This window comes from Pipistrellus hanaki (assembly GCF_964339955.1).
Source record: "Pipistrellus hanaki genome assembly, chromosome: 2".
Lineage (NCBI taxonomy): Eukaryota > Metazoa > Chordata > Mammalia > Chiroptera > Vespertilionidae > Pipistrellus > Pipistrellus hanaki.
Window position 1 is genome coordinate 186,234,681 of NC_140504.1, and position 13,851 is coordinate 186,248,531.

A 13,851-nucleotide genomic window follows, 5' to 3' on the forward strand; every position below is an offset into this window, starting at 1 on the left:
TAGGGGGGTTGGGGGGGTGGTGGGGGAGACGAAACAAAACAAAACAAAACAAAAACAAAAAAAAACCTAAAAGCAACTCCACCACCACCACCACCACCACCACCACCACCCCTTTATTTTATTTTGAAAAGTGGCTGGGAAAAAATAAAACAACAGCCAACCAAATCAATCCCACCCCCCACCCCCCCGAAGGGCCGAGGTCTCGCCTTCCTCAGCGCGGGGCATGGCATCAAACAGCATCTTCGATTCCTTCCCGACCTACACGCCGACCTTCATCCGCGGTGAGTAACTGCTGCCCGGGGCGCTGGGCTGGCTCGGGCGGGTGGGAGCTGTGGCCAGGCCCCGGGTCGCCTCCCTCCACCGGCGATCCCGGCTGTCTTTCGGGGCACAGCCTGGCCCCTTAAAGCCGCTGCCTAAACCCGGGGTGGGGAGAGGGGTGGGTGGGCTCCTGGAGCGGACGGGAGCCGGTGGAGACAGCTGGTGGTGGGGGCAGCTCTTGGAGGGCTCTGGGGTGGAGGGTTTGGGGGGTGGCCCTGTGGCCCGTGGCTTCCTGCCTCCCTCATGGGGCTCCTGAGTCCGGCAGCCCCCGCCCTGGCCCTCCGGAGAGCATGGATCCCCCGCCTGGGCTCAGGCCAGCTTCTGAGAGCCGGGGGCAGGCGGCAGCCAGGCTGCCCCAGCCTGAGACCGTCCTGAGGACTCTCCCCGGTCCTCGTCCTCCGGAGGGTCCCTGGGGCGAGGGAGCCGCGGGAGGGGCGGGAGGCCCTTGCTGGGAACCGCGTCACCCTGGATGGCACCGAAACCGCCTTGCGTGGGGGGCGCCGGCTTCGGGGCGGTGTGCGAGCGTGGTGGCAGAGGACGGGAAAGTGTTTCTGGACGGCGTATGCCTCCATTCATTCCCAGAGAGGCCCTGATGTCTGGGCTGAGTCCTTCCACAAGCAGAGGGGTTCAGGACCCCCAATGGAGAACCTCTGGTTGAGGCTGGAACTCAGGGGAGCTTTTCTCTGATGCTTTCTGGTTTGTGGGGTTGATGGGCTGTGACCTCAGACAGCCCCCACCTGCCTCCCCCCGCCACCCCCGCCCCAGCCCTTCCCAAGCAGGAGCCCAGAGGGGCGTGAGGCCCCTGAGATGAGGGGTCTAGATTCCCTGAGCTTGGGTCCTGACTCAGTTGCTGAGTGTCCTTAGTCAAGTTGCTTAACCTCTCTGTGCCAAAAACAGAGGCCCCTATGGACGCAGTGATATGCTGAAGGTCTGAGGCTAGGCATGGGCTGTGTCTGAAGGCAGTGCCTCCGGGCTGGGCAGTGCTCCACTCCCAGGGTTTGGGGGGCTGTGTTGCTGTTACCAGGCCGAGGTGGTAAAGTCAGCCTGTCTGTTCGTCTGCCCTGCTGCCCGCTGCCAGCTACTGGGCCTGGGCGGCTGGCCCTGGGCAGGGACCGAGGCCCATTCGGGTGGTTACTGTCCAGAGGGCTTGCCTGGTGAGAAGCTGAGGCAGGCTGTGCTGAGTGGGGAAGGGGGGGTGGGGTGGTGCTGCAGTCCCTGCAGCAGGGGACTCCCACCAAACCTGCTGGTGGCTGCGCACAGCAGCAGCCCGTCCAGGAGCCAAGCGCCGTGGGCTCTTTCCTCTAAGCTGCTCCCATTATAACGCTGTTCCCTTTGTAGTCCTGGGAGCTAATTAAAGGCAGTTCTGTGGCAAGAAAATAAGAGTTTATAAGAACCATTTGCTGGGTCTTTGTAATCTGTGTTTACTTCCCCCTCCACGGGCGAGATGAAGAAATGTGGAGTCTAAGACAAAGCAGCCGGGAGCCGGGAGGACAGGGCTGACCCACCTAGGATGGGGTCCTGACGCCGCGGGGCCCGGAGGTGGGAGCCGGCAGACGCGGCACGCAGGAGGAGGGCTGGGGGGAACCGGCGGACGGTGCCCAGTGTGTGCCAGAGGCCGGCGGCCCCGGCAGAGCAGGCTGGTCCCTGGTCGCAGGGACACGGCCGTGTTTTCTAGGCCTGGGTCTGGGGTCTCGGGCTTTCCCTGCGATCCACCGAGCGGCTCTGTCCAGGTTCCGCTCACAGCTCACGTCGGGGGTCCGCCTCCCGGACCCCGGGCCGCCGCTGCTCTCGGTCCCCACGGAGATCTGAGCTCTGGCTCCCGCCGAGCCCGGCTCCAGGCCGCCCCACGCAGGGTCCTTAACCAGTTCCAGCCCACAGGCCTCTCTCCGGAGCCTCGGGGAGTCTGCGGGCTCCTCGGAATTGCACTTTTAAACGCATAGAACAGCCTGCATAGGATCTCAGAGGAAACCCAACTTTTGGAAAGGGAGCTAGCAGGGTGTAAAAAATGCAAGCTTGCGAGGTCGTGGGCACATGACGCTTGAGTGACACGGGAAGTGGAGGGATCTCACAGACCTCTCCGACGGCCGCGACCCAGCGGCGGGAGTGAGGAGCGTCAACAGTGAGCGAGGTCACCTGTGACAGCCCGTGAGGCTGCAGCAGCTCTGTGCTCTCCACGGAGACCAAGGCCCTGTGGGGAAAGACGCTACCCCGTTTCCCCGAAAGTAAGACAGTGTCTTATATTAATTTTTTCTCCCAAAGTTGCGCTAGGCCTTATTTTCAGGGGATGTCTTCTCTTTCCCTGCGCTAGGTCTTATTTTCGGAGGATGTCTTATTTCGGAGAAACACGGTACATCTCAGGGAGAGGTCAGTGAGAGGAAAGAAGTCTGTGTGTTTCCTCTCCAAGTCCCCAGGCCCCCTGAATTCTGAGGGGGCAGAAACTGCAGGCCCTCAGCAGGCAGGGATGGAGCCCGTGGGTCTAGGGGGGTCCCCCAGGGAGCTTTCCACCTCCTGGACCCCCACCTCCCACCTCTGGCTGTGAGATCAGAATCTACTGAGTTGGCGTGGGTGGTTTTGAACCACCACCACCACCCCTCTCCCACCCCCGCCGCCGCCAAGCTGATCTGACGCACAGCCTGAGTAGGTTTGGATACCACCGACCAGGAGCCCTGGACCTGCCTGCCTCTGCCACCCATGTGCTGTGTGACTCCGTCTGAGTCACTCGACCTCTCTGGGCTGCCATTCTTTCGTAGGTAAAAGGGGAGCCGTGAGCTGGATCTGATGCCAGCCCTGTGTGGCCTTCCCTGTCTTTATTCCCCCAACCCCCCACCCCCCAGCCCCGCCAGCCTGGGCGCCAGCACCATCGCCAGGCTCCTGCCCCCTGAGTCCCCACAGACCAAAGGGAGGTGACTGCTCTTTGTTTGCCCTGGGGGGCGAGCTCTGCCACCCCCCTGCCTTCACACCCAACTAGTGACAAGGCGTCTTGGCGCCTCCTCTGCCCCGCCCCTTGGATGGCAGCTCCTGGGGCCGCCGCCCTGCACACATCTCAGAAGCAGTAAGGCCTGCCCCTGGTCCCCCGAGTCTGACTCCTTGTGGGTAACATCCCGGCTTGTCTAACTCGGGAGAGCAGGGAGCATTCGTTTGGGGTCAGGGGCCAGAGCTCCCCTCGGCTCGCCGCCCTGGAGGGGGGCTTGGGAAGAGGCGGAGAGGCGTGGGTTCCCCCCGGCAGTGGAGGGCGAGGAGGAGACCGCAGAGGGCAAGGCTTAACCCCACGCGAGGGCAGACAGACGGCAGAATTGCAGGCCCTGTGATGGAAGGCCGGGGAGAGCAGGGTGGCCGGGAGCCGCTGGGCCCCCAGCACCTCCTCCTCCTCCCATCTCTGCCCCCAGGCCTCTCCCAGGCGGGGCAGGTGGGACCCATCTTCTCTTTGGCAAATGGGGAAGCTGAGACCTCGTGGCTGTGGCTCGGCCACACTGTGGCTCTCTCTGGGCACGTCCCCTCCCCCCTTCGGGCCTTGGTTTCCCCACCTGACGATGTAGGCACCGCCTCCGGGCGCCCGAGGGCCCGTCCACAGCTCAGGGAGGGCCAGCACCGTCATCCCGAAGGCCCAGGAGGCTCCTCTCCGCATCCCCTGGGGCGACCCCTCCCGGCAGGTCTCCGACAGCCCGCCTTAGCTCCCCCACAGGGACAGAAGTGCTCCCCCAGGACAGAGAACCAGAGACCACGGCCCTCCCCTGCCTCGGGCAGGATTGAGAAGGCCCCGGAGCAGTGAAGGGGCTCCTTTATTCATGAATTCCACAAAAGCTCACGAAGGAGCAGAGTGGCGAGATTCTCGCTGGGGCTCGAGAATCAGACTCTCCCGGTTTGAGTCTCAACTCTGCCTTTCCCTCAATGTGTAGCCTGGGGCAAGTCACTTCCCCTCCGTGCGCCCCTGTTTGTCCATCTGCAAAATGGGGGTGGCCAAAACCGGTTTGGCTCAGTGGTAGAGCATCAGCCTGCGGACTGAAAGGTCCCGGGTTCGATTCCGGTCAAGGGCATGTACCTTGGTTGCGGGCACATCCCCGGTAGGGGGTATGCAGGAGGCAGCTGGCCGATGTTTCTCTCTCATGGACGTTTCTAGCTCTCTCTCTCTCTCTCTCTCCCTTCCTCTCTGTAACAAATCAATAAAATATATATTTTTTAAAATGGGGGTGATGATTCTACCAACCCCCCCCGGAGGCCTGGAGAGAATGGAGTGAGGGGGCCGCCGGGCACAGAGCAGGCGCTCAGTCAGTGTTTCCATGACCCTGAGCCTGGCCTCGTGCTGGGGGCTCGGGTACCAGGGAGGTGGCCTGGCCAGGCCCTGCCCTTGAAGAGCTCATGGGCTGGTATGGAAAGAGATGGGTAAGCTGGAAACTGCACTGGGGTGTCATACATGTCCTGGGGGGTGGGGGGAGGGGGCGGCCAGGGGCTGGAGATCAAAGAAGGGTATGAACCCACATTGGGGCAGAGAATGATTTTCCTGGAGTAGTGACTCTTGGCTGAGCCTTGCAGAGTAGGAAGTGACAGTTGGGGGTGGGGGTTGGGGGGGAGGCTGTCCGGGGCGGAGGAAGGGCCTGGGCAGAGGCATGGAGGCAGTAAAGACTCCGGGTGCCCCCTGGGATGGCTGAGGGCATGGCAGCGGGTGGGGTGCTGGGGGAGGGGGTGGCTCTGCTGCTGGGCCAAGGCTCTCTGAGCAGCTGTTGGGTAGTGGGCGGCATAGAGGAATGGAGACATGGAGAAAGGCCTCTGGGGGGTGAGTGAGGCCTGCCTGGAGGCAGGGGTGCACAGAGCGCCCCCCAGGCCTGGCTGGATGGTCTGACTCAGGGGTCACTGGGCAGGAAGGAAGCTGCCCAGACCAGAGGGGTCCGTCCCTCTGTCCCTTCCTGAACTCGGGGCGGCGGCCAGCAGCAGGGACTCTCCGGGTTCTGACGTGGGAAGTCCCGAGTCCCAGGCACCCCAACATGGTGGGTCACCCCGAGCGCGCCCAGGGCAGCCTCCCCGTCCCCCACCCGCCCCGGGAGATGAATGGACCGGCCGCCCGCCACCCCACGACCACCATGGCGCTCGCCTGGCGCCACCTCTGCCCGGGCCCTTTGATGGCAGCTCCCGGGCCGCCCTGCACACATCCGTCTCCCCGGACCACCCTGCCTGTCCAAAGAGCCCCCCGGGCTGGGGGGGGCATTCCTGAGAGCCCCCCGCCGGCCACAGGCCTGGGCGGGCGGGCGCGGGCCCCACACAGTGGGACTGTGTGTCCAGGCTCACCGCGCCCACCACGGCCGGCGGCCCCACTGGGCACATAGAGGGCCCATTGACGGTGCGGCCTGAGGTGGCCGCATCAAAGCGGAGGCTCGCTCCGTTACCTGGGGGGTGGGGCCGCGAGATGATGCCCCTGAGCCACCGGGCCGGAAACCCCGATCTTCCAGAGGCTCCGAGAGGCAGGAGAGAGCCCCGGGCCCTGACTCTGGCCTGTCCAGAGCCTCCATCCCCGGGTGGCTGAGGCCTGGGCTCAGGGCCCAGTGGGGCGGCTGGAACACCAGCTCTCCCTCCAGCTTCTGGGGATGCCTCCTCGGCAGACCCTGCCTCCAGTCCACCGCTCAGAGTGTGGCGCCTCCCCCAGGCTCCCCGACTGGGTCCACACCCTTCGGCAGGAGTCCCCGAGGCCCACCTGCGCCCACAGGGAGCTCTGGCTCCCAGCTTCCAGCCCCGGCCAGCCTGGGACTCGCCAGCCAGCCATTCCCACCTCAGTGCCGAGCACACAGGGAGGGAGGGGCCAGGCCTGCATCACCCGCCTTGAAATAGCACCTCCTGGAGGAAGGACCTGACCTAGCAGCCGGGGAGAACAGGGCTCAGGAACTGGGCCTGGGGCTGGGAGTGAGACTCCGTCAGACCTTGAGAATCACAAGAACCAGGAGCCGTGAGCAAGCTCAGGAGAGGCTCAGAGTTCCAGCTCAGGAGGGGCGCGGGGTTCCGACTGGGGTCGCGTTCGGCAGCAGGAAAGCGGGCTTTTCTCAGCTCCTGGGCTCCGCCCTCGGCTTGGCACGGGATTGTGGAGTGGCAGCAGACTTAAGCTGTTTGTACCTGGCTGACCCGGCCTGTTCATTCCCCTCTGTGAGGTGAGGCCGGGGCACTGACCTCAAAGGGGGTGCACAGAGCTAATGTGACCTGCCCGGGCACCCCTCGGGCCCCTCGGCATGCCTCCAGCTGACCGCTTGCCACTTGGCAGATGTTCCGTTGGCTCAGCCCCTGCTCCCTTTCCAATACTGCCCCCCCCCCACCGGTGGGCACAGGGGAGACCGTAGAGGGACCGCCAGGCCCTTGTCCATGGGGGTGAGGAAGAGGGTGCTCTCTGGGGAGGAGGCACCATGAAGTGCCTGTCTGAGGCCCGGGCCCCGCTGCTGTCTCACTGTGTGGCCCTAGACGGAGTGCTTCCCTTCTCGGAGCTCAGTTTTCCCATCTGTTCAATGGGGAGAACAGACAGCATCCCCCTCAAGGCTTGTTGGGTGGACTTCCTGCAATCATGTACGTGATGTGCGTCTACCGGGCGGGGGGCAGAAGCCAGCCCTCCAGAAACGCTATAGTCACTATTTAATAACTGGCTGTTTTATGTTCGCCCTCCTCCTGGCCAAAGAGGCTCTCTCTCTGCCTCCAAGCAGAATGGGGAAGGTGAGAGACCGGGCCCTCTCCTCCCAGGTCCTTCTCCTTCTCCCCTCCAGGCCTGGGGGCACCCACCCTGCCCTCACACCCGCTCCCGCCCCCTCGTCAGGAGGGCGGCCCCAGGTGGCAGGATGGAGGGAGGGAGGGAGGGAGGGAGGGAGGGAGGGAGGGAGGGAGCATGGGCGAATGAATGAATGAATGAATGAATGAATGAATGAACCAACGACTGAGCCTCCGCCGCAGAGGCTCCCAGCTTCTCCCTCCACTTCCCCCTTCGCCGTCTGGCCTGTTCTCCGAAACGCTCGCTGGCTGGCGGCAGCCTGAGCTCTCGCGTCCCCTCGTCCAATCGGTGCGGCGGCGCGAAGGTCTAGGTTCCTCTTTGGGGTTTTCTTGTGCGTCTGGGAAAAAAATGTTTTTTGGCAAAAGGTTCAGACGTACGTACGTGTGGGCGGAAAGGGCGGGAGCCGCCACTGACGATTTGCAGAGGGGACCCCACGCCGGGCACCCCCCTCAGGACACCCTTCCCTGCGGCATGGGGACTGAAATCCGCCCTGCGCACCCATCCGGGCTTTTCTTCCACACGCAGGGCCTCTCTCCTGCCTGCCTGCCTGCCGCCGAGGGCGCCTGGGCTGCTCCCCTGTGCGGAGGGAGGAAAGGGGGCAGGAACCCAGGGGCGCTCGGATAGGCCTGAGGGTGAGGTGGGAAGGGTGAAAAGCAGGCAGTGTGCCACACTCGGCTTGCCCGGTGCCTGGGGCTGAGGGCCAGCATCCCTGAGAGTGTGCCTCCGGCCTCCCTCCATGAGCCCAGGTCTGCCCCCGCGCATGGGAACGCAGGCCGGAGGCCGGACCTGCCGTCCCCGATGGAGGAAGTGGGACAGGAGGCTGGACCCGCCGACACCCCCCCCCCCCCCGCCCCGCCTGCCTCCTGTCTCAGGAGGGCGTGTCAGGCCCCCGGTGGTTGGGTCAGGAGCCCCATCCTGGGGGTGTAGGAGGCCCGGGCAGAGCCTGGTCCTCCCCTACAAGCAGCCACATCCCTTCCCAAGGGGAAGAGAGCAGGCCCCCCGAGAAAAAAGACGGGAGAGAAACGCTGAAATACCCCAGGGAAGCCTACCGGTGCCCCAGCCCCTTATTTCTAATTCTTATTTCTAATTCTTTCGGTGGTGGTGTGTGTTCCGAGCCTCTCAACACCGAGCGTGCAGGACATGTCGGTGTGTGTGGGGGACTGTTGTATTTTTTCAAAGAAAGAAAGAGGAAGAGGCAGCCCCACCCTCCCAGGAGCAGGTGAGCGAGGCCCCCCCACCCCGGGACCGCAGCTGGGCCTGCTCCCGCTGGCCCACCCTCCTCCCCTTCCTCTTCCCAAGCCGCCGTGTCCGCCTCTTCCCCCAGCCCTGCCCTGTCGGTGTGGAGCAGGGTCTGCGTGCAGACAGCAGGTGCTCAGGAAGTGCTGGCGGCTTGCAGGGGCCCCCAGTCTGGAGACGGTCTCCCTGGGGAGGGCCGGTCTCCCTGGTTCTCACATTCCCGGCGCCCAGGGCTGAGGAGGTGACACGGGCCAGTTGGTGCTGCTGGTCTCTCCATAAGCATCTATGGAGCCCCGACTGCATGCCACACACTGTTCTACACGGGGGATCCGGGAGCAGACAAGGCTGGCCGAGGGCTCTCCTCCACGGGCTGACATTCTAGCGACAGAGGAGAGTTTGTCTCAGGAAAGCGCCCCGTGAGAGAGGCCAACACCTCTCTGTGCCCTTCCTATCCATGTAGAATCTCAGCCCTCGGGGCCTTCTGCAGATAACTCCGCTGCAGAGGTGAGTTAACAAATAGGCCCAGAGGAATGCGTACCCTGATGAAACTAACATTTAAGAGAAGGCGATGAGGGAGGCAGAAGGGGACCATATATGTGGATGACTTACCAGGCACTGGAGGTTCCTTCACAAGCATATCTCCTTTCACTACACTCTGCAATAATCCAGGCAGTAGGTGTTATTGTTGATATCCCCATTTCATAGATGGGCAAACTGAGGCTCGGCAAAGGGAAAATAGCTCATGCAACTAATAACAGACAAAGCCCAGATTCATGCCAGGTCTGTCTGACTTCCAAGCCACCCAACCAAACTCTCCCTTCTACCTGGCAGACATCTTTCTCAAGGCCCAGACTCACCACCTCCAGGGAGCCCTCCCTGATTCCTCCAGGCAAGGTGATTCCTATCCTCCTGTATGCCACCAGAGCACCATCTGGCCCTTCTCGAATGCCTCCAGAAGGCTCCCCAGAAAGGGTGGACGCTGACATAGGTCTAGAATAGGAACGTCTAAGAAGAAAGAAACGTTGGTGGCCCAGACAGAGTGGATGGCATGGCAGAGGGATGGGAGAGGTTGGGGAGGAGGTGGGCCAGGCATGGAGGTTGGGCAGCGGATGTCCAGGCAGGATCTGGGCTGGGCAGTGATGTGGGGCAGAGAATCCCATGATGCACTGTGCTGCTCTCTGAAATAGGCCAGTGTAGCTGTGCACCTTGATTGCGTGTGAATGTGTGTGCATGCGTGTGTGTGTGTGTGTGTGTGTGTGTGTGTGTGTGTGTGCACAGAGACCGCAGGGCCCTCCTGCACCGGTTGCAGGCCCTATTTTTATCGCTCTCTAGACGCACATCCGAGCAGCCGAAGCGCACTTGTTCTCAGGCGGGTGGAGTGCATCGCCGGCGAGCACGTCTGTGGTCTGACGAGCACAGGGCAGCGGTTCGAGCGGTCACCATGAGCTGAGGACAATCCCAGGACCAGTGCCCACAGCACGATGTGCAAGGCACAGTGCAAAAGGCCAATGCTGGGCCCCTGGTCCAAAAATTAAGAATTTCAGGATGGCCGGAACCCATTTGGCTCAATGGATAGATGTGCATTGAAGGGTCCAAGGTTCGATTCCGGTCAAGGGCATGTACATTGATTGTGGGCACATCCCCAGTTGGGGCTGTGCAGGAGGCAGCTGGTTGATGTTTCTCTCTCATCAACGTTTCTAGGTCTCTATTCCTCCTCTGTAAAATAAATAAATAAATAAATAAATAAATAAATAAATATATTAAAAATAAAAAGAATTTCCGGATGGTGTCAGCAGAACATTAAACGGAGCATGGGGCTCTTTTAAGCCAGTGATCGCACGGCTCGTATGCCCAGCCAGAGTCCTGCCCGGGGCCTGAAAGCAAACCCCTGCCTGCCTTCCCTTCGTTGGTCTTCGTGTCTTTGACCCATCCTTCATGAGTCCACAATTAAAATATTATAGTAATGACTGAAGCCTTCGGCAAAATCACACCTTGAAGATTTCAGAAAAACCAGAACCGGGGGGGGGGGGGAGGGGGGGGTAAACACAATCCACAACATCCCACCACACCTGCATCTGGGCTGCAGCTCGCCGGAAGGGCCTGGGCCACTTAAAATGAAAGTCTGTTATCTCCACACCCAGGGAAAACCGCCAGCCTGGGGCCTGTTTCCTTCCAGGCCAGCTTTCCGAGGGCCCGGCCCCTGCCTGCGGGGGCGCTCTTCCCTCCGTGGGTGGGGCCACGCCAACACGGATGACGCAGGCACTACCCTTATCAAGACTATTAATAATCACTGCAGGGCCGCGCGGTCCCCGGGGCTTTCTGTGGGGACCGTGACATGGAGTGTCCACACCGCCCCCTCCTGCGGCCTGTGCATGCCCAGTGCCTGGGAGGTGCCGGGCCAGGACTGAGTGTCCTTTTATTTTAATCTGTTTAATTCAGGGGTCTTCAAACTACGGCCCGCGGGCCACATGCAGCCCCCAGGGGAATCTGATCCTGCCCGCCAGGTTTTTTGTGCAGTGAGCGCAGCCAAGGTGTTACAGTAGGAATTAGTAGTTCATATAGTCCGGCCCTCCAGCTCTCTGAGGGACCGTGATCTGGCCCCCACTTTAAAAAGTTTGAGGACCCCTGGTAATTGAACTAGCCACGCGCGGCTAACAGCTTCCGTGCTGGACTGGAAAGGGTACTTGTCCGACTGTGGACCCAGGCTACCTGTTGGGGTGAGATGATGGAGTTTCTCCTTTGCTCGGAAAGTCTTATAAACAAAAAGAATGGATGCTTTTAGCAACCAGAAGAAAGCTCCTGAAGATTTTTTAAAAATATATTTTATTGATTTTTTTTTTTTTTACAGAGAGGAAGGGAGAGGGATAGAGTTAGAAACATCGATGAAAGAGAATCATCGATCAGCTGCCTCCTGCACACCCCCTACTGGGGATATGTCCGCAACCAAGGTACATGCCCTTGGCCAGAATCGAACCTGGGACCTTTCAGTCTGCAGGCCGATGCTCTATCCACTGAGCCAAACCGGTTTCGGCAGCACCTGGAGATTGTACATGTTTGACACAGTCCATGTTATGGGGGAGAAAACAACTTTAGACTTTTTAAAAATATATATATTTTATTGATTTTTAACAGAGAGGAGGAGAGAGGGATAGAGAGCTAGAAACGTCGATGAGAGAGAAACACGAGAGAGAAACATCGACCAGCTGCCTCTTGCACACCCCCTACCGGGGATGTGCCCACAACCAATGTACATGCCCCTGACCGGAATCGAACCTGGGACCTTTCAGTCCGCAGACCGACGCTCTACCACTGAGCCAACCCGGTTTCGGCAAACAACTTTAGACTTTTTAGAAGCATGTTGCCGGGGAGGATTGGCCCTGGCAGAATGGGGTCTGTTTTTATTTTTCCTCTGAATGTACAGCAGAGAGAATGTGGCGTTTAGAATCAGACGCTGTGGGTTTGTCTCCTGGATATGCCGCTGACTGGCTGTGTGGCCACTTCACCTCCGTGAACCTCCATTTCCCCGTCTGTGAGATGGGGATACCGACCCCCGTGACCTGCCCCGGCCGCCGTGGGGCCCGGAGCAGACTAGACGGGGCGGGTGGGAGCACGGTGTGATGGGAGCCGGTTTCCGTGGAAGGGAGCCGCTCATCTCTGCGAAGGGAGGAACTGGCAGCACTCGCTCCTCTCTGCCATTTCCTAGAAACAAGGAAGTGAGGGGGGCATCCCAGCGTGTGTGCCGCAGATGTTATCAGGTGTTGAGCAGAAACTCAGGGGCTCTGTGGCCAACAAGACTGGGAATGGCTGTACCGAGCGTTGTTCAACAGGGTGTTTTGCTGCAGAACTTTTCAGAGCCTCTGATATGCTAATGAGCCTAGCTTCTCGCCCTGGGCTGGGGTGCCTCGGGGAGCCCACTTTGGGAAAGCTGCTCTAGGGAGAGCTATGAAATCCAGCGCAGCGACAGGCACCCTGGCGGCAGAGGATTACCTTTCCGAGGGTCTAAGAAACAGTCTTGAGAATTGAGAGGGAAATATTCTGGGTCCTAAATACAAAAAAAAAGGAAAAGTACAGAATTGGGATTAGTAAATGCATAAGTGTCCAGGAAGTAGAAATTGTGACAACGCGACTCTTACGTAGTCACAGCAACCGTCAACACTTGCATGGCTCCTACTCAGGGCAGGCACAGTCTAAGCCAGTGGTTCTCAGCCTTCCTCATGCCTCAGACCCTTTCATACAGCTCCTCCTGTTGGGGTGACCCCCAACCATAAAACTATGTTTGTTGCCTCTTCACAACTGTCATTTTGCTACTGTTAATGAATCATAATGTAAATATCTGTGTTTTCCGATGGTCTCAGGAGACCCCTGACAGCAGTTCTCAACCTGTGGGTCTCGACTGCTATATACACCCCCGTGGCTGCCAGGCCCCCGGCCCAGGGCTTCCTCCTCATTGTCCTTCTCTCCGCGGCACCTTGGTGGGGGCCGTACCCCCTGGGCCCCGCTCCCCGGGCCCCCCAGATCTCCCGGGTCCCTCCCACCTCGGGCAGGCTCTGTCTCATCCAGGATCCTGTCTGCTGCAGTCCGTGGAAGTCCCCGCTCAGGTCCCCGCCTGTGGTGAGGGACACACACAGACAGGCCTCCGCCCCGGGTCATGGGCCCCGTGCTGGCCCGGGGAGGGCATTCCTCTGCCCGCGGCGCCTCTGAAGCTGAGCGAGGGCCAGCCTCGAGGCGGGACTCTGTATGCGTCCCTGCTGGCTCTCACAGCCCAGGGCCAGTGTTTCTGTCCCCGCTCTGCGGAGAGGACAGGGGAGCCCAGGGAAAGAGCCACGAGCCTGAGTTCTCACAGCCTGTACGTGGTGGAGCTGAGGTTCAAGCCCAGCTCTGCTCTCCCTGCCACGGGACCCCACAGACACAGGCCTGTGCACACACACACTCACACACACTCACACACACACTCACACACACACACACACTCACACACACACACTCACACACACACACACTCACACACACACACTCACACACTCATACTCACACACACACACACACACACACACACTCACACACACACACCTTCAGGCTGGGAGCCGGGCGCTGGCCCTCCTGTCTGAGCCGGGTCCTTCCCCAGTGGACCAGGGCCACAGGCTGCAACCCAGGGGGTGTCACGGGGCTCCAAGCTCAGAAGGGGGCGGGGCCCCCCTTAGGTTCAAAGCTCTGCAGTTGCCAAATTATTCTTAATAATTATATCTCTGGACGGGTGTTTTGGAAGTGGTGTCTGCTGCAGCAGCTCCCCCGCCACGGGCAGGGCCTGGTCTGAGTCCGGTTTGGGGAGGACAGGGGCTTGTGACCCACCTGCCTCCGTTTGGGGCGGGACCCGCGTGTCTGTGCGGGTCTCCCCGTGCCAGGAAGCGCGGCACGCAGCACACGGAGGCGGCCGGGGAGAGCGGGAGGACGCACAGGGCTCGGCTCCTTCTCTTTGGCCAGAGGCCCGTGTTTCATTTTGCACTGGGTGCTGCCAACTACCGTGTTTCCCCGAAAATAAGACCTACTTACAGGTTCCCTTCTGA

At 60.8% G+C, this 13,851-nt stretch overlaps 1 protein-coding gene across 1 annotated transcript in view; it reads left to right on the plus strand.

Moving 5' to 3' along the window:
• Positions 1 to 208: 208 nt before the first annotated feature.
• RUNX3 (RUNX family transcription factor 3) overlaps positions 209 to 13,851 on the plus strand; it is a 63,049-nt gene continuing 49,406 nt past the window's right edge. The window contains exon 1 of the mRNA XM_084875015.1: positions 209 to 281. Within this exon, the coding sequence (XP_084731141.1) occupies positions 224 to 281 (58 nt within the window). The 5' untranslated portion in view covers positions 209 to 223. The remainder of the gene's footprint in view (positions 282 to 13,851) is intronic.